The sequence below is a fragment of the Dermochelys coriacea genome, chromosome 9 (assembly GCF_009764565.3).
Source record: "Dermochelys coriacea isolate rDerCor1 chromosome 9, rDerCor1.pri.v4, whole genome shotgun sequence".
NCBI classification, from domain to species: Eukaryota; Metazoa; Chordata; order Testudines; family Dermochelyidae; genus Dermochelys; species Dermochelys coriacea.
Window position 1 is genome coordinate 60,723,098 of NC_050076.1, and position 23,901 is coordinate 60,746,998.

At 57.4% G+C, this 23,901-nt stretch overlaps 2 protein-coding genes across 2 annotated transcripts in view; both read right to left on the reverse strand.

Moving 5' to 3' along the window:
* Nucleotides 1-696: 696 nt before the first annotated feature.
* On the reverse strand, nucleotides 697-3,966 carry LOC119861303 (TSC22 domain family protein 3-like). The gene is made up of 3 exons (XM_038416297.2): nucleotides 2,976-3,966; nucleotides 2,803-2,854; nucleotides 697-1,979 (listed from the first exon to the last, which is right to left on the reverse strand). Exons 1-3 carry the CDS (start codon nucleotides 3,095-3,097, stop codon nucleotides 1,734-1,736), a joined length of 420 nt encoding a protein of 139 aa, XP_038272225.1. The 5' UTR covers nucleotides 3,098-3,966; the 3' UTR covers nucleotides 697-1,733.
* A 24-nt stretch (nucleotides 3,967-3,990) lies between these two features.
* The window catches only part of LOC119860913, a 96,211-nt gene continuing 76,300 nt past the window's right edge, over nucleotides 3,991-23,901 (reverse strand). Inside the window, exon 3 of the mRNA XM_038415112.2 lies at nucleotides 3,991-5,394. Coding sequence (XP_038271040.1) covers nucleotides 5,370-5,394 — 25 coding nt within the window. The 3' untranslated portion in view covers nucleotides 3,991-5,369. The remainder of the gene's footprint in view (nucleotides 5,395-23,901) is intronic.

Sequence of the window (23,901 nt, forward strand, 5' to 3'; positions counted from 1 at the left end):
TGCAGGTCAGGATTGAGGGGCACCAGCAGAGCTATGAATGAGGACTAATGCACCCGTGCACGTCTCTCACTTTCAGTCCCATTCCAGGCCCTCGTGTCTCCCTTTTGTAACAGCCCAGCATCCAATGCCCCTGCACACCTGCCCCCTCCCCCACCGCACACTTCAGGCCCCCTCGCCTCACCCCTGCTCTCATCTCGCAGGCTGCAGTGAGGATGGGGCCCCCCACAAGGCTCCAAGCCTTAGCCCATTAGGCTGAAATGCAGAGGGGGCTGGGATTACTGACTCCCCCACTCACCCCCCCCAGCCCCCGACTCAGGGGCTTCACGTTGGAAGCCAGCAGCATCCAGTGCTAAAGGGAGTTTCCAATGTCCGGCTGAAGGCACTGCATCCCACGCTGCACCCCACTGGAGAGCAGCCCAGGAATGTGTGGGTGTGGGCAGGGGGAGCTCCCTGACAGAACCACTCCACAGATGTCACCAGCTGGCCTGTATCTGGTCACTGCACACAGGGGCCCGGGAGTCCCTCCCTGTGCAGCCTGAACCTCAGCCCACATCCCACCAAAGCTTTTGGAGTTTGCCCCCCCCATCCTTTCCCCTCCCCCCAGGGGCACTGATCCTCTCCCATCAACACTGTCCCACCCCCACCCTTCCCACTACCCAGCCCCTCCTCCATTACAAAGACACACCTCTCTGCATCTATTATCAAAAGTAGAGTTTATTGCCATTTCTAGTTAGATTCACACAGTCATGTTAATGCTCTGACAGTCTAACATCAAGAGTGAAGCCCCGTCCGCTCCGCGAGAGCTGTCTCGAGGGGGGGACGCTCATGGAGCAAATAACCTCGGCTCTCGCCCCCCAAGGGGCCATGCCACCCCGTCCATGACAGGCGGGTCTCATTGGCATGTTTTATTATAAAATCTCTGCTGTGGGTGTCCTGTGGCCCTGCACTGGGCGGGCTGGGGGACGAGGAATCTCCCTCCTGGGGGGGTCTGTATACAGACCGAGCTATGTATAAAAATCTATCCCACAGCGAGACAGCTCCAGTCACCCATTTATTTCCAAACACCATCCAAGCGGCCCACCTCCACACTCGGCTGGAATCCCCAGCCGGCCCCAGGCATACAGCTATGGGCAGCACCATCCATAGAGCCCCCCATGAGCCCCAGGCTTTGGTAGCCATCCCCAGCACTGGTGGCGTGTATACGTTCCTTAGATGCAGCTAAGGATATAAAGATCCCTGCACTAACGAAACAAAGCTTTCCTTGTAATCCCCAACCTGTGGTGTGCACAAGCCATGCACTGTCCACAGCCGCCAACACAAAAGTGCTGACGAGGTCAGTTTTTGGTTCCTACCCCAGGCCCATTCCAGGGTGGCAGGAGGGGCAGATTTGTATCTCCTCAGCAACAACTGGCTTCCTCCAAGGATCAGTCTTTGTCAAGTGCAGCAGGAGCCCTGCCGAACGGTACAGCGAGGGCACATGACCGGATGTGCAGCCCCTGCACTCTCACGGATTTGCAAAGAGGCCCCCCATGGGGGTCGTCTGGCTGTGCAGTGTCCCACCTCGCTCCTTCAGAGCCAGTCAGTGTCCCAGCAGCTGGGGCAACGCCCCGGCACATCTTGTAGCTCTCGCTAGCTTGGGAAGTTCTCCACATGAGATGAGGGAGGAAACAACTTTTAAGGAGATTAAGTAGAAAGAGTTCAGTGGCTCTGCCCACTCCGAGGACAGAGCCACCTTACACCGCAGAGCCCCCGGTGTGCTGGGCCGGGGCAGCTGCCCCGCCCGTCTGCTCCTCTGCAGACAGCCCCTCTGCTGGCAGCCGGGACTGGAATTTCTCCAGCTGCTCAGGGCTGGCCAGGGTTTTCAAGAGGCTGTTCTCTCGCTCCAGCTGGGAGTTCTTCTCCACCAGTTCTTTGATCTGCTCCTTGAGGATCTCCACCTCCTCCCGCACGGCATACATCAGGTGGTTTTTCACTAGATCCTAGGAGACAACCAAAGGCAGGGTTACCAAACTATTCTGCCCCAACTCCCAAGCTCAGCTATGGACTCTGGCTGCAGTCCAGGACCAGCTGGGCTCTGTGCTGCCATCACCAATGCCCAGAGCTAGCCTGAGCTCCCAGCTAAGCCGGCTGAATCCAGCTGTCTGGCTGCAGCAGGGTCAGTGGTTATGGGGCTCTGGCTAAAGGTCTCTCATCGGGCAGGAAGCAGGAGACGCTATTAGCACAGTTTAGCAAGGGGCATGTCTACCAGGGACACTGTGCACCGTTCAACATGCAGCAGATTTTGTAACAACTCCCTGGCGCCTTCTGTGGGTCTTTGAGCCCAGCTCTCTGCCCTTCTCAGCAGGGCTCAGTGGCCACACCGGGGCTGGGATCTGCTACCAAACACTGTCCCTCTAGCCCAGGGCAAGATCGCTGCGCTCTTTCCCCCGCAAGAGGAAAAACAATTTTAGAGTTTGATGTGCCACAGCCCTTGGCATGGCTGGCGCGCTAGAAGAAGGAGAAGAACCTTGCTGCTTTTCCAGCAGGGCCCCTGCCAGCTCCCAGGGGCAAGGGGCGGGAGGGTGCCGTGTCCTGCCTCTCTGGCTGCAGGGCGCGGGCCTGGGGCTCCGGGACTCCCGCGGGCGTCCCGCCGGCGCTTTGGGATCCTCCGACCCGCCCGGCGTGCTGTCGCTAGCGGCAGACAAAGGCGGGCGTGCGGCCCGCAGCGATCCCGGGGAAGGGGGCAGGCAGGAGCCCTATTGCATCAGCCCGGGGGGCCCTGCCCCGCCCCTGCCCCGCGGGGTGACCCCAGCCCGTGCTCACCATCGCCTGCTCGATCTTGTTATCAATCGCCACCACGCTGGCTCCGGAGGCGCTGAAAGACACAGGAAGGCGGCGGCCAGTTAGCAGCGAGCCCGATCCGCAGCGAGCCCCGCTCCGCCCGGCTGCCCCCAGCCCGCCGCCCCCCGCGCGGAGCCCCCCAGCCCGGCCCCTACCTGTTGTCCAGCTTGACGGAGACCACGTCCCCGCCGAGCAGCGAGGAGAAGAAGGAGATGGAGAAGTTATGCAGCTGGTACACGGCCACCTCCATGGCGGACTGGTAGAGCTCGGTGCTCATGGCCACGGCGCACAGGGGCAGGGCTAGCGGGCTCTCGCCGCTCGGGATCGGCAGGGCGCTCACGGGGCTGACGGAGCCGACCACGGGCCGGGCGCAACACAAGGGGGCTGGCAGGGGCCGGACGAGCGACAACCGCGAGCCGGGCTGAAGCCACCAGTGGGGGCTCGCCGAGCGCCGCCACCTTATATCGGAGGCTCCTGCTGGCGTCACATGGTGTCAGGCTGGGGCTGGGTGGGGCGAGGCTGCGGCTCTGCCATGTCCCCGCCCTGAACCCTGGGGCGATCTCAGGGAGCTCTCCGCGCTTTCCGTGCCCTGCCCCCCGCCCCCCCCCCGCAAGCAGGGCATGCGGGGGAAGGGGGCTTCACTCCGCCGTGCACAATTCTCCCTACACACAAGCTCTGGAGAGCTCCGCCCGCCGCCAGGGCTTTGCTAGCAGCCTCCTTCTCTGCTTGAAGCTGGTGTGTGTAGACCCCCGGCGCTATTAACCCCCCCCCCGAGGCTTTTATCCCCAATACACACGGATGTGGAGGGTCGTTTTGCATGTTGCAAAAACATTGCATCATTGGAGAGGCAAGTGTCCCGGATTCCAATGCCTGCCCCCCCCCCGAGATTTCTGCAGCTTGCAATATTGCAGTCAGACCCGGTTCAAGGGGCTCGCTGGAAAGCAAAGGAACCCGACCCCGACCCGTCCTCTAGTCGATCGGGAAAAGAAAACAGCTTTTAGCCCCCCCCCCCGCTTGCAAGCGCGCTAAACCCGGCGGCCAAAGCGAGTGTAAAAATGTGCATGCGAAACCAAACAGTTCTCGCTAATAACGCCCGAACAATGGCAAGCTCGAGGCTGCGCCCGGGAGCTAGGGCACCCCAGAAGCAGGTCGCTTTTTAACCAGGGTTACATAAGCTTCTACAAAACATGTTTTGACTTTCGAGTCCAACAGCTTCCAACGGCGCCGGCTGGTGGTTCCCTCCCTTCCTCGCGGGCACAAAGCGCCCCCTGGCGGCTGGCCGCTGCATGTGCAGGCCGAAGGTGCCTAAGAGAAAGGGCCTTAGGAAGATGCTGCTCCCCCAAGGGGATGCAACAAGAGTTATTGCTCCTGGGGGGCAGCAGCTTTGTGCCAGGCTGCTCTGGGCCGTACGAGCCAGCGCAGGCTCTGGGCTGCATAAACGGACGACAGCCTTGGTGGCCACAGTGTGCTCTTGGCACAGGCATGTGTTCCCCAGGAGTCCCTGAACTGCACATGCTAGAGGGCTGGGTGGGTACCATGACCAGATGGGTACCATGAGCGCCAGGGGAGAGGTAGGGTCACTCTTCCTGCAGAACAGACACTTGCATCATGGCAGTGAATCGTGGGCTGCATGTGTGTATTGAACACGGGTGCAGGGCTACTAAACTCTGAGCCCCTCCATCTGCCATGCTAAAGTGGAGGATCCACAGGGTAGCATGCTCTGTGCAGGTATAGTGTGTAATGTCCTGGCTTTGTGGGTCTGTGTCTGAGAGCACGATGCTGCTATCTAGTGCACTGGGCCCACACCCAGGATAAGAAGCCTACTACTGCTACTATCACCTGTGTGTCAGCTGGCGTGGTTGTGGAGTCGGAGAAGCAGGGTTACGGCTCAGCGGTGTGCGTGTGCATGACATTTACACAATCTGTCAGCAGCCCCGGGGCTCCTTGCACTGCAGGCCCCAATCGGAGCTCTCACTGGAGAGTGGGATGTTTATAACACATGCTGCATCCCAGTGTCCTTGCGGGCCCCTACCCCCCCTCCCCAGCAATGCTGAGCAACAGGCTGACTGGGCTCAGAAATGCCAAGCAAGGTGCGGTCCCTGCCCCAAGGTACTCGGCCTCTCACCAGACAGCCAGCGATTCTCTGTGAGGTCCCTTGAGTTGGGCCTGCCAGCTGTTTCCAGCCCAGCTTTCGCTAGGAGAGAGGGCTGCTTTTGGCTCAGACATTTGCATACTTGGATGTATTTGCTCATGCACTCCATAGTGCTGTGTTAGCTCCCTTCTCTCTGCTCTCTGGCACCCAGCGACCCAAGCAGCAATGGACGAATGCAGCAGCCCATCCTTCCGGGAACGTGCACTCTGCTCCTGGATCTCTGCACCGAGGGATGTTCCTCTGTTCCACAGCATGCCCAGCCAACAGGAACCGGCCTCCTCGGACACTCCAGCAAGGCGTCTGTGTGCTAGCACTTGGGTGCGTTTTCCTAGAGAGGTTCTGAGTGGCTGACGTCTGAATGGCTGAGGTATCTGTAGTTCAGAGGAGGTCTGTGCCTCTATCCCCATGTCTGTGGGATCCCCCTAATATAGGGTGACAAGATGTCCCAATTTTATAGGGACAGTCCCAATTTTTGGGTCTTTTTTTTAATATAGGCTCCTATTACCCCCCACCCCGTCCCAATTTTTCACACTTGCTGTCTGGTCACTCTACCCTAAGAGCTCAGAGCAGGCCCCACCATGCCAGGCGCTTCACAGATACCCAGGGAGCCAGGGTCGGCCTTCTACTAATAAACTAGAACTGCCAGCAAGCCTGAGCTGCTCAAGAGTCTGTTCCCACCACAGCCACCAGAGGCCCCCCACAACCACAGCAGGTCACTAGGAGCGGGAAAGGCAGCGGGGCTGGGGCCACATCTCGTGGGATCAGTAGAGCACCAGACACCCCAGCAGCAGTGCAGTACAGCCCCCACCCCAGTTCACACTCACATGGGCAGAGGTGGGTGCTACTGGCTCCCCGGGGAGATAAGCGTCCCCGTGGGCAGTGCATGGAGAACCCAGGCGCTATCTCCCTCGCGCGGAGGGACAACCCTGCAGCTCCTGGACATGGGGACTCCTTATCTGGGTGGCTCAGCCGGTGAGCACAGCCTGCTGGGCCGGTGCGGGTGCTGGCCACTGTTTGGATTCCAGAGGGTGGGGCAGTTATGGGGGTGAAGGCAGCAGGTGTGGGCACTGATCTAGGACCCTGCTTAGAGTAGGCCAGGGAGAACACGTTGTGATTGGGGGCATCGTGCCCTCAGCACTGTGTGGGGTTTGGCAGCCATCCTCTGCAGAGCTGGGGCAAAAACCAGCTGGCTCTGGCAAAGCTTGGAGACCAGGCCTGATGCAGCTCCCCCACGGCCCAGAGAGCAGACCGCATGCTGCCCCAAGGAGAACCCGGCATTCCCCTGACACTCATGCAGCTTGGCCATGGCCCAGAGAGCGTCCCCTAATGCTGCTCCCCACCAGCTGACACACAGCCAGAGCGTCAGCAGTTGGTATGCTCAGAGGGCCTTTGACTCTGCTCTCTGTGCAGCTGCCCTCCTGGACAGAGCCCATCAGAGCCCTGTGTAAGCTGGGGAGGTGCCTATGGGCCAGCTAAGCCCGGGCCAGGGGGTATGGGAGCCCAGGCCCAGCACAGGGCTCTCTGCAGTGTGGGTGGGGCTAGGCTGGAAAGCTTTGACAGGCAGCAGGCCACTCAGCAGACGGACTGCCCTGCCCCAGCCTAATCCTCCCCGGAGCAGCCCTGCTGCCGCTGACTGGATTTTTAGTGCCTCCTGGCAGAGCACCGAGACCGCCTGGTCTGCCATTCCCCACGAAAGGTATTAACCTCAGGGCACCCCCAGCCAGAGAGCTAGGGATTATTCCCAGATTCTGTGCCCTGCCTCCCTCCCCAGGCCAGCACCTGCCACTGGCGCCTCCAGACCCAGCGCTTGGCCGCAGTCATTCCCAGATGAACTTGCAAGCTGCAAAGGCAGCCAGGGAAGAGCAGCGAGGCCCCAGGAGCCCAGGTCTCTGCCTCTGAATGAGCTGAGCTGAAGGCACCCAGTGGCTAGTCATGGTGCATTCAAGATGCAGCCTTTCTGGAGGGCAGTCTGGGATGCAGCAGGCTCCAGGATCTGTCTCACTGACCCCTTCTCCCCCCTGGGGAACTGCGCACTGACACGGGATGGAATAATCACTTGAACACTTTCCACCCAAGGGTCATGCTACACCTTACAAAGTGGAACTGGGATCATAATCCCTACATTATAAATGGGGAAACTGAGGCACAGAGCAGGGGAGCAAGCAAGCAGCAAAGCTGAGAATAGAGCCTGAGTGCCTTGCTCTAAGCAGTGGCAAACACTGCCTCTCAGGACAGGGAATAGAAGCCAGGTTTCCTAGGTCAACCCTTTCTCTCATCACCCAACCACACACCCCTCCCAGAGCTAGGAAAAGAACCCAGGAGTCCTGACTCACAGCACCCTGCTCTAACCATTAGATCCAAGTCAATTCCCAAAGCTAAGAATGGAACCCAGGCCATCTAGGCCCCCTGCTCTTACCACTAGACCACTCTGTCCCTCTCAGATGGACTCCCATATGCTAATGCATTACCAGGCCATTCAGACAAATGTGAGCACTAATTCTGTCTTTATCTACTAACCCCCAGTGGACACCCTGAACCTGGGGCTGCCTGGATCTAGCCCTTGGACCCCAGCCGCAGGAAACATCCTAGCAGGTCCCTAGCAGCAGAGACATATCATGGCAGGAGAGAGCAGAAGGGATCGTCTAGCCTCCCTGTCACAGATCCCTCCACCATCCTTACAGCACACGTGGGGTCCCATGGCTTTGCTCAGTCTGCACCTGTAAAAGCTCTTGACCCTTGCCAGGTGACCCTGACCAGCAGGGTCCTGGGGCCAGGAGATCAAGCTCAGTCCCTTCCCAGCACTCCTGGGTCTCAGCCCCTTGTTACTGAATCTCTGGTCACCCTGGAAGGGATCCTGGCAAGGAAAGGCAGCTGCAAGCCTGGACATCCCTGGAAGCCAGTGGCACTGCAGAAAACCTGAAGGAGGTGGCGTTCTCTGTGCTGGGGCTGGCCAGCGGCAGGGGCATCCAAAGAACTGACTGAAATGCCCCAGGATGAGAAGAAAAGGCTGGCTCCGGGTCTGTTGGGAGCAGCTTCTGGAATCTGTGCATGGACAGAAATGGCTCAAGGTAAAATCAGAGTGATCCTGGGGCCAGCAGCCCTCCGAGGGGGGTCAGGGCCGAGCTGCCGCCATGGACCCTGGGTTAACAGATTGGCTCAGAAGAAACTTGCCCCCTACACACAGGCTGCCCAAGCTCAGTCAGGAGGGACCCCTGGAAGAAGCAGCCTCTGAGGAGAAGGGGCTGGCGGGGGCCACCCTGGAGTGAGAGTGGTCCCGGGAGTAGGCCAGGGAAAGGAACTAGGAGGTTCCCAAGAGAAGGAACATATGATGGGACCAAGAATATCCTGAAAGGAGGAACCAGAGGCTGTTCGTCAGGGGAAGGGAGTGGAGCAGCCTAGGGGTCCTGGCCCTTGACGTGGGGTTTGGCCTGGAGTACCCATGGCTGAAGCACCATGCAGTATTGGATTGCCCCTGAGATGGGCCTGAACATGAACTGCCTCTGGTTTATGTTAATCTTGTCATCAATACGTGAGGTCCTGCAGGGTGCTCTAACGCTCAGGTGGGCTGGTTTGTACTTGTCTAGACCTGGGTGAGGGGAAACAAGGCAGGGTTTGCATGCAGTGTCAGACCTAAACACTAGGCGGCAGGGAGGTGGAGCTGGTGCGCCCACAAGATCCTAAACCTTTAGACGCCAGGACATGGAAACCATTGTGCAAAACTCAGACAATGCTCATTGCACCATGTGAAATACTGGCCCAGCAATGAGCTTCTCATGGTGACATGCTTCACATGCATCTAGAAACGCTGACTTGGCTCAAGTGCGATCAATTCCCCAAGTTAAATATGACATGCTCAAAGAAGAAACACAAAACGCTCCACCCTGCCGACAGCTCGAGAGAGGAATTCTGGATGGACCAGGACGGTACTGGTCAGCAGAAGAAACCCAGACACTTGGACCTTCCTGGGACTATCCAGCGGAAATGACCGTACGTGACGGGGTTCTGCACAGAGGTCACTGTGTCAGACTAGCGCACCGAAATGCCAATCAGAATCCACAACGTTTAATTAGGAAGTGGAAGAACAGACCCAAGACGTCTTATGCTGGCCCGGCAAGTATGCCGCTATTGAAGATAAGGTATCCAAGTGTGAAAGCCATACTCAAGGCAGGAAGCCAAATGCAAAGGAACCAGTAAAACCGCATACAATTTCAGATCACCCTTGGTGCCGAGCTGACGCATATCTATGCACATTAAACAGGAATGATTGCTACTTATTAGAGGACTTCTCTACAGGGATATTTTCATCAACTAGCACCATACATGGTAAATTGTAACAGAGAATGGCTCTCAATCACAGCATATCCTTTTGCTACATCAGTTCTCATCTCTCTTATCCATCTTCCCCCAATCAAGTCCTAACCACGCACAGTCAAATAGGTTAGCTGAAAAGGCATGACCAATGTTAACAAAATATTGGTAGGAGTCTCAAGGGACCCGCCCTTAGCACTGTCAGGGGATCACAGCACGCTGTTCAGAGATGTACAGGCAGAGGAGCACAAATTCAATGTCCATGTTGCACGTGCTCCTTGAATCAAAGACAATGGCAGCAGTTACCACGGAGCTCTAGGACAAGAAACCAAGAGAGAAGAAATTCCAAGACAAGAATGTCAGGAAGGAGCGCTGGATTCCAGATACAGGGATGGGCCACCTGCCCATGCACCAGCAAACTGTCTGCCCCAATTCTAGGGCCAGGCAGGACCACTGTGATCACTAACTGAGCTCCTGTATAGCACAGTCAGAGGATGTGCCATAAGCATCCGAGGATGAGCCCTGCAGCAGGAACAGAGATAGCTAACCTAAGCCAAGTGGAGCCCTGGCTCTCTGCTCCTTGAGATGCCCACGGTGTTCCTGGTAGCATCCCTGTGCTGGCAGAAATAACCCAGTGATGAGCAGCAAAGAGGCTGCAGGCAGCCAATCCCCCTCCACAGGAGATGGTCAGGGATCAGAGGGGGCCAGGGGATCAGAGGCCACTGGGGTTCAGAGATGGGAATCGCTGCCGGATGCCCAGAATCCCCCTCTAATCAGTGGGGATCAGCTCATCTCTCCTGTCAGCCCTACGGTGGCATGTTAATAATTGGTTCCATTAGCTCCTGGAGGGCGGGCCAGGTAGGGTTGCCAAATTTCTAGTCACACAAAACTAGGGTTAGCCCCACCCCTTCCCCAAGGCCCCACCCCGGCCCCGGCCCTTCCCTGAGCCCCACCCCCACTCACTACATTCCCCCTCCCTCAGTGGCTCATTGTCCCCGACCCTCACTCACTTTCACTGGGTTGGGGCGCGGGAGAGGATGAGGCCTCTGGGCTGGGGGTGTTGGCTCTGGGTAGGGCCAGAAATGAGGGTTCAGGGTATGGTAGGAGGCTCCAGGCTGGGGCAGGGAGTTGGGGTGTGGGAAGAGGTGAGGGCTCCGACTGGAGGTGCAGGCTCTAGGCTGGGGCTGGGAATGAGGGATTTTGGGTGCAGGAGGGGGCTCTAGGCTGGGGGGGGTGCCTAGTGATTGGGAGTGCAGGAGGGGGCTGCGTGTTGAGGCAGGGGGCTAGGGTGCAGGAAGGGGGTACGAGCTCTGGACTGGGGGTGAGGGCTATGGGGTGCAGGAGGGTGCTCTGGGTTTGGGGGGGGGCTCAGGACTGGGGCAGGGGATTGTGGCTCTGGGTTGGAGCATGCGCTTACCTCAGGCGGCTCCTGGTCAGCGGCACAGCGTGGGGGCTAAGGCAGGCTGCCTACCTATCCTGCGCACGCCACGGAAGCTGCCAGCAGGTCTGGGTCCTAGGTGGGGGGGCCAGGAGGCTCCAGATGCCGCTCTCACCCGGAGGCACCACCCCCAGCTCAGAGCCGGTGCTTGGGGTGGGGGCAGCGCGTGGAGCCCTATGGATAGGAGTTGGACCTGCTGGCTACTTCGGGGGCACAGCACTGTGCCAGCCAGGACAGGTAGGGACTAGTCTGCCTTAGCGCCCCAGCATCACTGACCAGACTTTTAACAGCTCAGTCAGCGGTGCTGACCGGAGCCGCCAAGGTCCCTTTTTGACATGGTGTTCCAGTCGAAAACCGGACACCTGGTCACCCTAGTTCAGGCTGATGTTCTGGTTGGTTGTATGTGATCTGAAAGCAGAAGGGAAGAGGTAAAGCTGCTAGAGCCTGTGCACTGCCCTTGCCCCTCACAGGGGACTGACCTCTGAAACCCCAGCCTACACTGTCTCCTCCAGTATTCCTGGGGTCCAGGCCTCTTCTATGATCCCTTCTTAGCCTCGCTTTGGCGTGGGGGCAGGGCCCACCACAGCAGCTGGGGGGTGAGGCAAGGAGAATGCCTGGGCATTTACAGGTCTGTCTACACGGCAGTGTGAGCCTTGGGTTAGTAGAACTCGAGTTGACAGACCCTGGGTTTGGTAACCTAAGGCTTGAGCGTCTACACTCATTTGTAACCCCAGGTTAGGAATTGTTGCCAACAGCAACTGGGTACCAACAGCATCTGCACTGCATTATGTGGGCCTGAGTCCCCCCTACACACACACACACACACACACACACACAAATCCCAGACTACCTAGCACCCTCCCAAAATATGGCCACTGTAGCCCTCTGTCTGTGGGGGAGCAGGCAGAGTTTGGGGGAGCTCAGAGCTGCTTTGTGGGCCAGGCTGAGTTCAGAAGGAGCAGGATGAGTTTGGGGGAGCTCCTGTAAGTATGGCTGACGTTCTTTGTTCCCAGACATACACGTACATTTAGCCCTATTAAAATGTGGACTGTTTGCTGGCACCCAGTTTACCAAGCTGTCATGCACCAGCTATGTTTCTTGGCTTTTCCCTCTCACAAGATCATTCGGCACCCAAGAAAAAGAAAAACATCCCCAGCATGAAAGAAAGCAGCCAGAAAACCAAGCAAAAGCAGCTTTGCCAGCGGGAAGGCAAGGCACGGGCAGGTGTCACCTCTGACATACGCCAGTGCAACTCCACTGCTGCTGCCCTATCACTCTGGGCCATACCACATCCCCCCTCCCAGTGCAGTGAGCCACCTGCCCAGCGGGGCCAGCACCAATACCACAGGCTGCCTCCATACTGGCTCAGGGAGAAGACAGTCTCTGTCTGCAGCAGCCCTCTGTAGTGACCAGGCCTGGGCACCACAGGGAGGCAGGGTCTTACGCGCCGCCCCAGAGCCTTTTCCACCACCGCCCCTCCCCCCAAGAATATTTGATCCTTTTCTGCTCCTGGCTTCCACGCTTCGTAGCCAACCTAAGCTGACTCCTGTGTCAGCCAACTGACATTAGCAGTGGAGGACAGGCTGGCCTCTCGGGTTCTGTTAACACCCCAGGAGTTAGGGAGGCTGCAGTCAGCCTGTCAGAACCAATCCCGGGCCAGAGCTGGGGAGCACAGGGTCCTGGGTGGTGGAAAAGCCAGCCCCAGCCGGGGATCAGAGTCACGTCCATCATGATGCCCTCCCAGACCTAAGCACCTCGTCCACCGCCTACCCTTTCTGTCCCCAGTGTTAGAGTCACCATCCTGCTGTCTTTCACCCCCGTATCCAGATGTCACACGCGGTGCAATGTTCCTTAGTACATCAATGATGGTGCCTACCATCGCCAGCTCGACTAGCCCACCCCCTCAGCGGCAAACAGCAAGTACATCACAGGCACATCCCTTCTGGGATCTGCATCCCACCCTTCCCTGGCGGTACACCCTGATCGTGGCATTGGCCGTGGCTGAGAAGAATCCAGTCAATGTCCATTTCAGGAGCCCACTGCGGCCTATGCTCTAAGGTCAGGAGGGGTCTGTTTCACAGCTGTCTCTGCTACAGGTCCCTGGGCCCCATGCTCTTGGACACAGCAAACTGCCCTGCTCCTGGGAGAGCCTCAGGCTCAGAAAGCTGCTGCTTCTCTTGCCCCATTGGTTTTATGCTCATTGGAAGGCTCAGGCCAGAGAACCAGCCACATCAGGCAGGAGGGCAAAGTGTCCCAGGCCCGGTCCGCACACAGAGCTTACCTAACAGTGAGACCAATTTAACGAAACCAGAGCAAAGCCCTTTGTGGCTGCTCTGATGTTGGGTTAAACCTGGCTCATAGCAGTTCAGCTTGTGCGAGTGAATGTGTGTTAACTGGAACCACCCTGCTAATTAAACGGGGCACCCCTAGGTGCCACACGGTGGGAAGCCAGCACTGCTAGGTGTGCTGGGTGTTCAATTTGCTTTTCCCATCCCCAGGTTGGAGCCTCCCCACAGCTCGGGGTTTGGTTTATGCTCGTCTCTGCTGTAACCCAGTGATGTGGGAAGCTCATGAGATCTGGTTAGAGATGTGCCCCCCATCTGGCTTCTCTAGCTGAGGCCTTGCCCCCTCCCTGGAACAAGTTCTCAGGGGGTTTCCTGCCACCTGCTCCTGCTCCAGCCAGATGCCTCACAGGACACTAGTGACCTCTGGACATCCCAGCCCCACCGCAGGAACATGCAGTTCAGACTCATGTCTGGGGCGTGGGTTTGGGTGGGGTGATGCCCAGCACCAACTGCTGGCCAGGCTTCTCGCTAGACCATCAGCTCCTCCGTGAGCAGCACTAAGGGCACAGCTGCTTCGCTGGGTTTGCCCCAGAGCACCACTTGCAGCTCACTTTCCATGGCACAGCACATGCGGGCAGCTAGGGGACAAGGGGGGTCAATGCTTCCTGGAACCCAGAGCTCGGGCTCACTGCGGTCCTGGCATTTATTCCAGGATCAGCCATCTGGCACAGCCAGCCTCCCTCCGCTTTAGTCTGCACCAGGGCATAATTCCTCCTGGGCCGCTTGAAAACAGTGTAAACCTGAAACATTCTGACAGCAGAGGAGCAGGAGGGTCCAGACAATAATATCCTGCTGCCAACAGTGCCTAGGAAGAGCTAGATGGGCCCCCCAGACCATCAGCATGCCCTGTGCGTGGCTGGGCACAGCAGCGCGGGGGCACCGCTCCTGCAGCAGGGAGAGGGAGAAAGATTTCCAGCAATTAAAAGCAATTTTTCCTGTAATTTACTTGATACCTTATCAAACCCCAGGATTTTCCTCCGCCGTTCCTTCCAGCTCTGCCGCTCAGCCATGCACTCAGAATTCAGGCCATGAGTCCTTAGCAGCATTGCTCCATAAGAAAGAGGTGGGCAGGGTGGTGCAGCGATGAGGCACTGGGCTGGCAGATGAGCTTTGTTCCTGATCCTGGTTCTCTGTGCCTCAATTTCCCCACTGATACCTTGAGGTAATGCGAGCCACCTTTGTAAAGCCTCTAGGGACCAGTAAGAGGGCTCTTCTCTCCCTTTCGTTATTATTCCTACATGTCTCCGTTTCTAAGCCCCCTTGTTCAATCAACAAAGGAAACAGGGCTCCTATTAATTAAAACTCACAGCTGGCCCCTGGTGCTGCCTGCCAGTCCCAGCAGAGAGGTCCAGGGCTGAATAGGCCACAGAGACTCAATTCCCTTCCCACCAGGTCAGGGTGGAGACACATAGGCAGGGGGCAGTGTTGGGGGTGGGGGGAATTGGTACTGCACAAGGGCTCTGGCAGCTCAGGGGAGATTACCCGATGCCCCCTCTGCTGAGGAGTTTCCTGCTCTGCTGTGATATGGCCTGTTTCCAGCAAACTACCGAGAGCCCAGAGACCGTGGCTGCTTCTGCCTGAGACAAACCACCAGCATTAACTCCACCCTGAGCACCCCTCACTGTCCAATGGGGTCTGCTGGAGAGCGGACACTTTGCCCAGCACGAGCAGCGTGGCTGCGACGGACACCACTGGACTCACAAGCAGTACTGCTGCGACAGGCTGGGCTGGTGGCCCAAACACAGTAACAAGCAAGACGCTTGGACGCAAGGTGCTAGAAACCGATGACACTGTTTGGCCACAGTAAGAACAGACCAGAACCTTTGCTTCCTGATAGTGCACTTGGCGTTGCTGGGGAACTAGGACACCTGGGTTTTATTCCTGATTCCGCCACTGACCTTAGCCAAGTCCCTTCCTTTCTCTGTCTCACCGTTCCAACCTGTAACGTGGGGGATAGCGATCCTGAGCTACCTTCTAAAGCAGATGGGGATCGGGGGTAGGTGGGGAGGGGAGGTTACTCAGTCTCCTGTAAACAAGCCATGTGCTTTTCCTACCCTGAGCACCTCTCCTGCAGGTCTCCCAGCTCTGGGATTTGGGCCATGCCGCAGGTCTGGTGGCAAGGAACCGTGAACAAGCTGCCTGTGGAAGCAGGGGTGTGAGCAGCCTGTCGTTTCCCATGCAGCCAGCGCAGACGGGGCAGAGCAGGGAGGCTGGTGCAGAACGCAGATGAGTGCTGCCCCCCTCAAATGCTTTTCCCCAGCAGACTGGAGCTTTGTGACAACAGTTCAATAATAGATCCCGGCAGCCCCTCCTGTTCCCTAGGTGCCCAGGCTCTCTGCCCAGCCTGAGCTGCTCGGGAGGCCATGGTGCATGCTGGGAGCTGGGCTTCCGGTCCAACCTCATGGGGCCACGCTAGCGAAAATGTCAATAAAATTTGTTTTAATTTAAAATGAGCTTTATTGGACCTTTGGCTGGGGTGACCCCGCAGGCTAGTGGCGTGATCCTTGGCCTGTCGCTTGGCTATCCAGGCCAAACACAACATGGCGGCCGGGTTTGGAGCCAATACACCCAGCAGCTAGCACCAGGAGGCCAGGTGGAGTGTGTGTGTGTTGGGGGGGACCGGGGGGGAGTCAGGGAGCTGCCAAAGGGCGGGGGGGGGGTGTTCTTTTCACCCACTAGACAGGGAGAGCTCCTGGCCTAAGGCTGCACTGATGTATGCACCAGGGCTGCTGTGTGCACACAAGACATTGGGGTCACTATTCCTGGATGTGGGGTACCCGGGGGCGGGGTGTCACTGCTCCTGTCTACATGGATGTCTGGGGCTGTTGCTATTTGGAGCAGTGGAAAGGGTTGTGCTTTGTATGCAAGTGGTTACAAACGCAAATCCTGTCTACTCTACTAGTAGGCAGCACGTAGTGCCTAGAGCACCAGACGGGGAGTCTGAAGACCTGGGTCTATTCCGGCCCTGCTACTGGCCTGTTGGGTGACCTTGGTCCAGTTGCAGGCCCCTTGCCGTGCCTCAGTTTTCCATCTGGAACATGGAGATAATGATCCTGAGATCCCCACCTGAGGCAATGGGCTTTCCCACCTGATCCAAAGAGAGCTACAATCCATCAACCTACAGCCTGTCTCCCCCACACCTGGACAATGTAAACACTAGCCCATCGTTCCAGTTGTCCAACCCAAATGAGGGCTGGGGAACCTCACCCCTCCACCTGTGGAAAACTCCCTCCGGATCCAGCCTGGGGCAGGCTGCTGACTGTGCGCCCCATACCTGGCCATCACAGAGGGGCAGGACCTGCAAGCCAGACTGGGAGCTCCTTTGTGGCTGAGCATGGGCAGTGCTGCTGGGCTCAGAGGAACCCACAAAGGAACCCTTGAGAAACAGAGAGCCCCCTGCAGGGAGGTTCTGCTTGCCCTGCCCTGATCCACTCCTGGGGCTTGGGGGTGAGGGGAGGGATGGGGGAATTCAGCAGCAAATGTTTTAACTGCCCATTCCTCCAGCATGCTTATTAACAGGAGGAATCTCCTGTGGCCCCGCACTGTTGGGGTATAGCTAATAGCTGCTCAGCTGCTGCTGTCCACAGCCCAGGCACCCTGGGAAGGAGCATGTGATGCTGTTTGATTAGCTGGTTATTCATGGCTGGATAATAGAGCCATTCCACTTTGCTGAGTGCTGCCCAGCCGGTCTCTCCCTGTGGTTCTGCACTGTTTCCCTGTGCTGTGATCAGGGCAGAGAACAGGAGGGGAGCCCGAGGTAGCAGCTTCCTCACACAGGAAGGTTCATGGTGGGAGCGAGTGCCACTGCCAGCCCTGACTCCCTGCCTGCCACAGTGGGGACCAGAGCAAGCAGTGGGAGTCAATGTCACCTCCCCAGAGTGACCCTCTCACCCAGACCCATCCACAGTGCCCACAGGGACCTGCACCTGTAACCATAGGCCCTAGCATCAGGAGATCTGAACGCACTTTACAAGGAGGCCAGGATCATTATCCCCATGTGGCAGATAGGAAACTGAGGCACCGTCCGAGCCCCTGGGTGAGGCAAAGTGGCTCACATCCAAGTGGCAGAACTGAAATAGAATCTCTGCGCTTCCTGGTCCACTGCTTTATCGACTCAGCCCTGCTGCTGAGGGGACTGAAACAGCACATCAGCTGAGAAGCAGTCTGGGAAGTGAAACTTGGGGCTCAGGGGGCCCTGGCACTGAGATGTGTTACCAAGCCCAGGGGCTTTGTCCAACCCCACATTTCTTCCTTCCCGGCTGCTGCCCGGAGAATGAGCCATGTGCTCCACTGGCCCAAGAAATCTGACTGTTTCAGGCCTGCCTCAGTGGGAGGCAGGCGTTGTGGCTGGTGCCCTGGGGGTGCCCAGCCCAGCCTGACACTGGGGGCCTGGATGGGGGGAACCAATCCCAGTCTCAGCCCTCTCATCTCCAAATCCCAGCCCTCTCCAAGGGTTTGATTAAGAGGTGTCCCGACCCGCCGCTTCAACCACAGGTCCCTCCTCCCTCCCCTAGCTCCTAGGAGCCACTATTCCCTCCCCCTTCCCGCTGCTAGGCCAAGACCCCGCTCCTAGGCTGTGCAGGAAAAGCAGACCAGCAATTCTTGCAGAGGGACTGCAGCTGTCTCACTGCTGCATAGGCGCCAGGAGTCACAGAAGCCCAGCCTGGCCACTGGGTATAGTCTCTCTGTCCTATGCTCCCAGCTCCAGTAGGAGCTGACACCAGTGGGCTGGCCAGCTGCATTCCTCTCTTATTTGCCTTGCTCCTGTTGTGTGTAAAGGCATCACTGTCAGGGACAGTGTCAGTGTAACACCTCAATATCAGTGCCCAGTCACTGTAGTGAAATGAATCACCGTTAATGAGCACTGGGCTGATGCCATTGGGATCAGGGCCACCCCGTACCAGCTATCCATCAAGCCCTGACACAGGCAGGGGGTTATGACTGATGAGCCAACGGGAATGATCACTGCATAGAAACCTCCCCAGCCCCCCCGCACACCAGGCAAACCCAGGGCATCCGTGCTCCCCTCCCCCACCCTGAGCCAGGCAAACCCTGGGTACCGCTGCCCTGCAAATAGTGCTGGTGGAGAAGAGAGATATTCCCCTGCCCCAGCTGTTGCAGGAAAAGGTCCCTGCGTTGTGGAAGGTGAGATTGGCCCTGGAGAGAGGGATCAGGCAGAACAAGCCTCTGTTACTAACGGGGATACAGCTTTGAATAGGGAGCCAGCAACTCCCAGGATCCACCGCTGACCACATGGGACAACTGATGAGATTAACAGGCAGCAGGCTTCAAACAAGCGAGAGGAAATGCTTTATTCCATGCACAGTCACGCCATGGAACTCACTGTCAGGGGAGGTTGTGAGGCCAAAACTACAACTGGGTTAAAAAAAAAAAATTCCTGGAGGGTGGGGCTAGCAATGGCTATTAGCCAGGATGGGCAGGGATCCAGCCTCATGCTCTGGGTGTTCCTAGCCTCTGACTGCCAGAAGCTGGGAGTGGAGGACAGGGGATGGATCACCTGATTGCCTGTTCTATTCATTTGCCCTAAAGCACCTGGAACAGGGAGATAGGATACTGGGCTAGATGGACCTTTGGTCTGACCAAGTACGGCCGTTCTTGTGTTCAGGGATGGACAGTAACAAGAGGGTCTGGCTTTGGCTTGGGCTAGTGGGAGAATGGCATGCTGGGATAATACCAGCCAGGGGCTGGGGGAGTCCATCCCCACCACAGCACCCCTCACCTCTGAGCCACATTCATCGAGTGCTGCATGTGGGAGACTCTGCCTCTGCCAGCTGCAGCCTCTCCTCTGCGGACTGTGTGGCCAGCACTGCTGCTGGGCTGGAGCCACCATCGCAGGGAATGCAGCGCTCCTTGTTACACACTCCCAAGACACAGCTGCTTGGAGCACATCTGAGTCCTCAGCCATGGAGGGTTACATAAGATGCCCTTGTGGGGCCACCAGCTTCACCCCCACGCCCGGTGACTTTGCCCTCGACCAGGCTGCCCTGCTTTCTGTGAATGCCTCTCCGCAGGGATCTCAATGGGGCTGGCTTGACACCTGGCCCAGGGAGCGACTCCTGGATTGTGGGGAGATCTCTCGGATTCCCCACCCAGGGCCGAGCGTCCTCAGCTCCCCTGGAGCCAATGGCAGAAGCTCTCAGCACCCAGCCACCAGCGCACTGGGACAGCAGTGCAGAGTATTAGGTTCCCTGACACCTCCCAGTGTGACCCTTGGCTTTCAGCGGCTTGTAGTTCTGCCAGCAGCTGGCGGGGCAGGCAGGTCAATGCCTGGCTGCTCCCCCCAGGCAGGATCTTATATGGGGCACAATTTGCATTTTTATTTTTAACCTCAAACCCAGCCCAAGGAAACTACTTTCAAAAAACAACTCCCAAGAGCTACCCCCGGCTGGCAGAATATCACAAAGCAGACTGCAAGGCCAGGCACTTCGCAATTAGGTCATGCCAGGGGCACATTTCAAAGCGCTATGGTAGAGACCCGGCCACACAGCCTGTGCCTTTCACCCCAAGGGGCCCCCCACTCTTGATTCTGACCATGCTGGCTCAGGGGAGGGCAGGGAGGCTGTGATGATCAGCGATGGGTTGCCTGCTCCTGGGCAGCACGCAGCACCCCCCCCTCCAAAGAGGGCCTGGCATTGCAGGGCAGCGAGGCTGATCTCACAGAGTTTGGGATGGCTGGGAACCCTCCCTGGCCAGTGATGAAACAAAAGCACAAAGCCAGGCAGATCCCGCAACGAGAACAACCATATCCCATTCTGAGTCTCACAGCACCCACTCTAAGTCATTCTGCCCAGATCCATCCTATTGCAGCTCCCAGCAAACCCCCCCCCCCGCCAGCCCTTATCAGAGACTCCCTGTATGAGTGCAGAAACAATACTGCAAAGGGGGTTCGTCTCTAGCTCCTTGTTACTGATGGGGAAACTGAGGCACAGAAAGGGGTGTGACCTCCTCGAGGTCACACAGATTCAGTGGCAGAGCCAGAAATAGAAGCCAGGAGTTCTGACTTCCAGGCCTGCCTGCTCTAACCCACTATACCCCACTCCCTCCTAGATCTGGGAGTAGAACCCAGGAGCCTTGGCACCCACCCCTGGCTCTAACAACTAGACCCTACTCTCCTCCCAGAGCCAGGGATAGAACCCAGGAGTCCTAACTACAAGCCCCCAGTCTAACTGCCATGATACTGTGTCCCACATAGGCACTGACTCTGTGGGTGCTCTGGGGCTGGAGCACCCACAGGAAAAAATCTAGTGAGTGCTTAGCACCCACCGGCAGCCCTGCGGATCAGCTCCTCCCCCTCCCCCCCAGCCCTTCCATCCACCACGATCAGCTGTTCAGTGGCCTGCAGGAGGTGCTGTGGGGCAGGGGCAGGAAGAGACAATGGGCGGGGGCAGGGCGGGGCCAGGAAGAGATGGGGCGGGACCTGGGGCCTAGCAGGGCTCAAGCACTCCCTGGGAATGCGGGGAGTCGACGTCCTGTGTCTAGCTCGGCTGAAGTTGGACGGGTAACCCCTGGCCATATTTGCAGGAATGACACTATACTTGTATTTGATTCACTCCCCAAGGGGCAGCAGCATTAATCACAGAAGCATAGGACGGGAAGGGACGTCGGTCGGTCATCTAGTCCAGGCCCCTGCACTGAGACAGGGCTAAGTATTATCTAGCGTCTAGGTTCTAGACCATTGATGGGTGTTTGTCTAACCCGCTCTTAACAACCTCCAGTGACAGAAATTCACAACCTCCCTAGGCAATATGTTCTAGTGCTTAACCACCCTGACAGTTAGGAAGTTTTACCTAATGTCCAATTTTCAAAGTAGCAGCCATGTTAGTCTGTATTCGCAAAAAGAAAAGGAGTACTTGTGGCACCTTAGAGACTAACAAATTTATTAGAACATAAGCTTTCATGAGCTACAGCTCACTTCATCGGATGCATTTGGTGGAAATTAATGTCCAATCTAAACCTCCTTCCCTGCAATTTAAGCCCATTGATTCTTGTCCGGTCCTCAGAGGTTAAGGAGAACAATTTATCACCCTCCTCTCTATAATAACCTTTTACTCACTTGAAGACTGTTATGTCGCCCCTCAGTCTTCTACTCTCCCGGCTAAACACACACAGTTTTTCAAGCTTTCCTCAGAGGCCATGTTTTCTAGATCTTTCATCACTTTTGGTGTTCTGTTCTGCATTTCTCCAATTTGTTCATATCTTTCCTGAAGCGCAGTGCCCAGAACTGGACACAATACTCTATTTGAGGCCTAATCATTGCAGAGTAGCGTGGAAGAATTACTTCCCCTGTCTTGCTTACAACACTCCTTTTGCCCCCCCCCTTTTTTTTTGGCAAGTGTTGCGCTGTTGACTCATATTTAGTTTGCGATCTTCTCTGACCCCCAGATCCCTTTCTGCAGTACTCCTTCCTATGCAGTCATTTCTCATGTTGTATGTGTGCAATTGATTATTCCTTCCTATGTGGGGTACTTTCATATTCACCCGTAAGGATAAATGGAATCTTCCATAAGACAGAGAAGGCTTTGAGGCAGGAGGGATGAGAAAGGCAGGACCCTACTACCGTAGGCTGAGGGAAGAGCTCCTTACCCTTCCCTTTGGCTTTCCCCACCCCCAGAAGCCTTCTGGGTTAGTCAATGGGGAGGTTTCTTAGCCCCAGCTTCCCTCTCATGGACCCCACGGGGTAATACCTGGGGGGTGGGAGATGTCTGAGAACTGATAATTGCAGCATGCTCACGAGCCCTGCCGGGACAGCCTGGCCTATGACCCACATAGGGCAGCGAAGGCACGGGGAGAGGGTACAGAATGACACGTCAGGCTGCATTTGTCCAGCAAGGTACGAGCAGAGAGAGAGAGGCAGGTGAGGTCAGCTGCTCCCCGACACATGTCATGCGGAGACCCTGCCTGGCAGTGGGGACAGCATCTGCTGGTGCCAGGCAGGACTGTGCAGTCTCAGGGAGAGGGGCCGGATTGCGCTAGCTAGGAGCTGGCTCAGCGAGCCCAGCCCCTGGTGGTGCCGGGTGCTTCAGAAGAGGGTGTGCAAACCCAGAAACCCTCAACTGTGCCCCCCACATAGGGGAAGCCCTTCCTGGCCCTCAGCTTCAGCCCGGGGCAAGAGAACAGTCACCTTCTCTCTTGCTTTCCAACCGCCTCTTCCCAGTGTTCCCGGCCTGGGGCCCTGTGATCAGAGAGAACGGAACAAGGGATTGGATCGGTGCTGAGGCGCTGCTGGGTCCTCGTGCCCAGGGGGAGATGTGGCCCTGAGTGGGTAGCCTTGATGCTAGGAGAACTCCCAGCACAGCAGCTGATGCTTCAAGAGGGCAGAGACAGGGAAAGGAGAGCAAGGAGGCTGGGGGCCCTTCCTCACGCCCCTTGAGAGTCTCTACTCTGCACCTGGAAGTGCCCTCCTCCCAGGACATGGATGGGATCAAACCCTGCTGTTCCTAAGACAGCCAGAGGCTGGTTCCTGCTCTCCTCTGGCCTTCTCCTGTCAGCTTCTCAGGCAGCATCAGGGGCATCGGTAAAGGAGAAGAGCAAAGGGAAGCTGGGGCTGGAGGCTGCTCTCTGAACACAGCCCCCCGAGTGCTGGAGGAGCTGCACAGGGCCCTTTGGAGCCTCCGTTCACCGGTGACCAAGCCTGGCTCAGCCTTGGTGGTCCCCTGGCGAGGGTTGGAGCCTGGCTCAGCATGCACCATTGGATGCTCGCTGAGTGCACCGCGCAGGCAGAGTGCTCAGCCCCTGGGGAGAAGGGCCCCTCTGTGGCTAGGCTCGGAGAAGGAGCGCTGGGCAGGACTCGGGGGGGGAGTTTGCACTGGGGACCAGAAAAGGAAACATCCAGCACGGCCCAAGAGGTCTGATCTTAGTGGAGAGGGCCACTGCCCAAGCCCCCTGTGGGCTGCGCAAACATCGTGCTCCTCTCCCATCACTCCAATCCCCCACAGGCCCCTTGCTGGCTCCCCTTTGCTTAGAGCAACTCTGATCCAGTCCTTCATCTTTCCCACCCACAGCTCTGCACTCGCTGCACCCCACTGCTGCTTACACCCCCATATTCTGCCCAGCAGACGGGCACACAGGGCCAGCACCATCACCCCACTGTGTGCTCTAGCACACCTGCCTTCCCTCTGCCTGCTGGGATTCTTAGCACACAGCAGCATGGTTGCTTTAAAAGGACACACACATTTTGGCTTCAGCCCATCATTTGCTGCTCCTGGAACTGTCCCCACTCCTAGGCCTCTCTCCTCCTTCCGACCTGCTGCTCTGGAGGCCTCCTGCCCAGATCCCCTTGCCAACATCACACTCTGCCCGGCCCTGGCTGCCATCTCACCCCTTTGGGGCAGCTGAGCAGTCAAAGCTTCCATCTCCGGCTCCAGGAGTCACCTCATGGACATCCCAGGTGTATCATCCTGAGAAAAGTTTCATCTCCCTGCATGGGGCAGGGGGCTCAGGCTGCATGTGCTCAGATGCAAAAGTTTCCAGCACAGGCAAATACCAGAGACAGAGGCAGCGCTGTGATGTGCTACTGATCTTAGCCAGAGGGAATCAGAACGGTTTGAGTGTGTCAGAGCACCTGTACTGCCAAGAGCTAATAGCGATTTTCCTCGAGCTCCAGGGCAAGCAGGCCATCCTGTGGGAGCAGCAGCGCCCGAGTTGTGCCCTGGCTGGAGCTGTGACATTTTGGGTAAGGAACCATGCCATTTAAGCAGTCACTCATTTGTTAGGACAAGTCCAATGGACACCCAGCTGTAGTTACACACTACGCTGTATGGTGAGTCTGATGCATCAGTGTTGTATGGCTCCGTGCAAAGAGGCCCCTCTGGGAAATA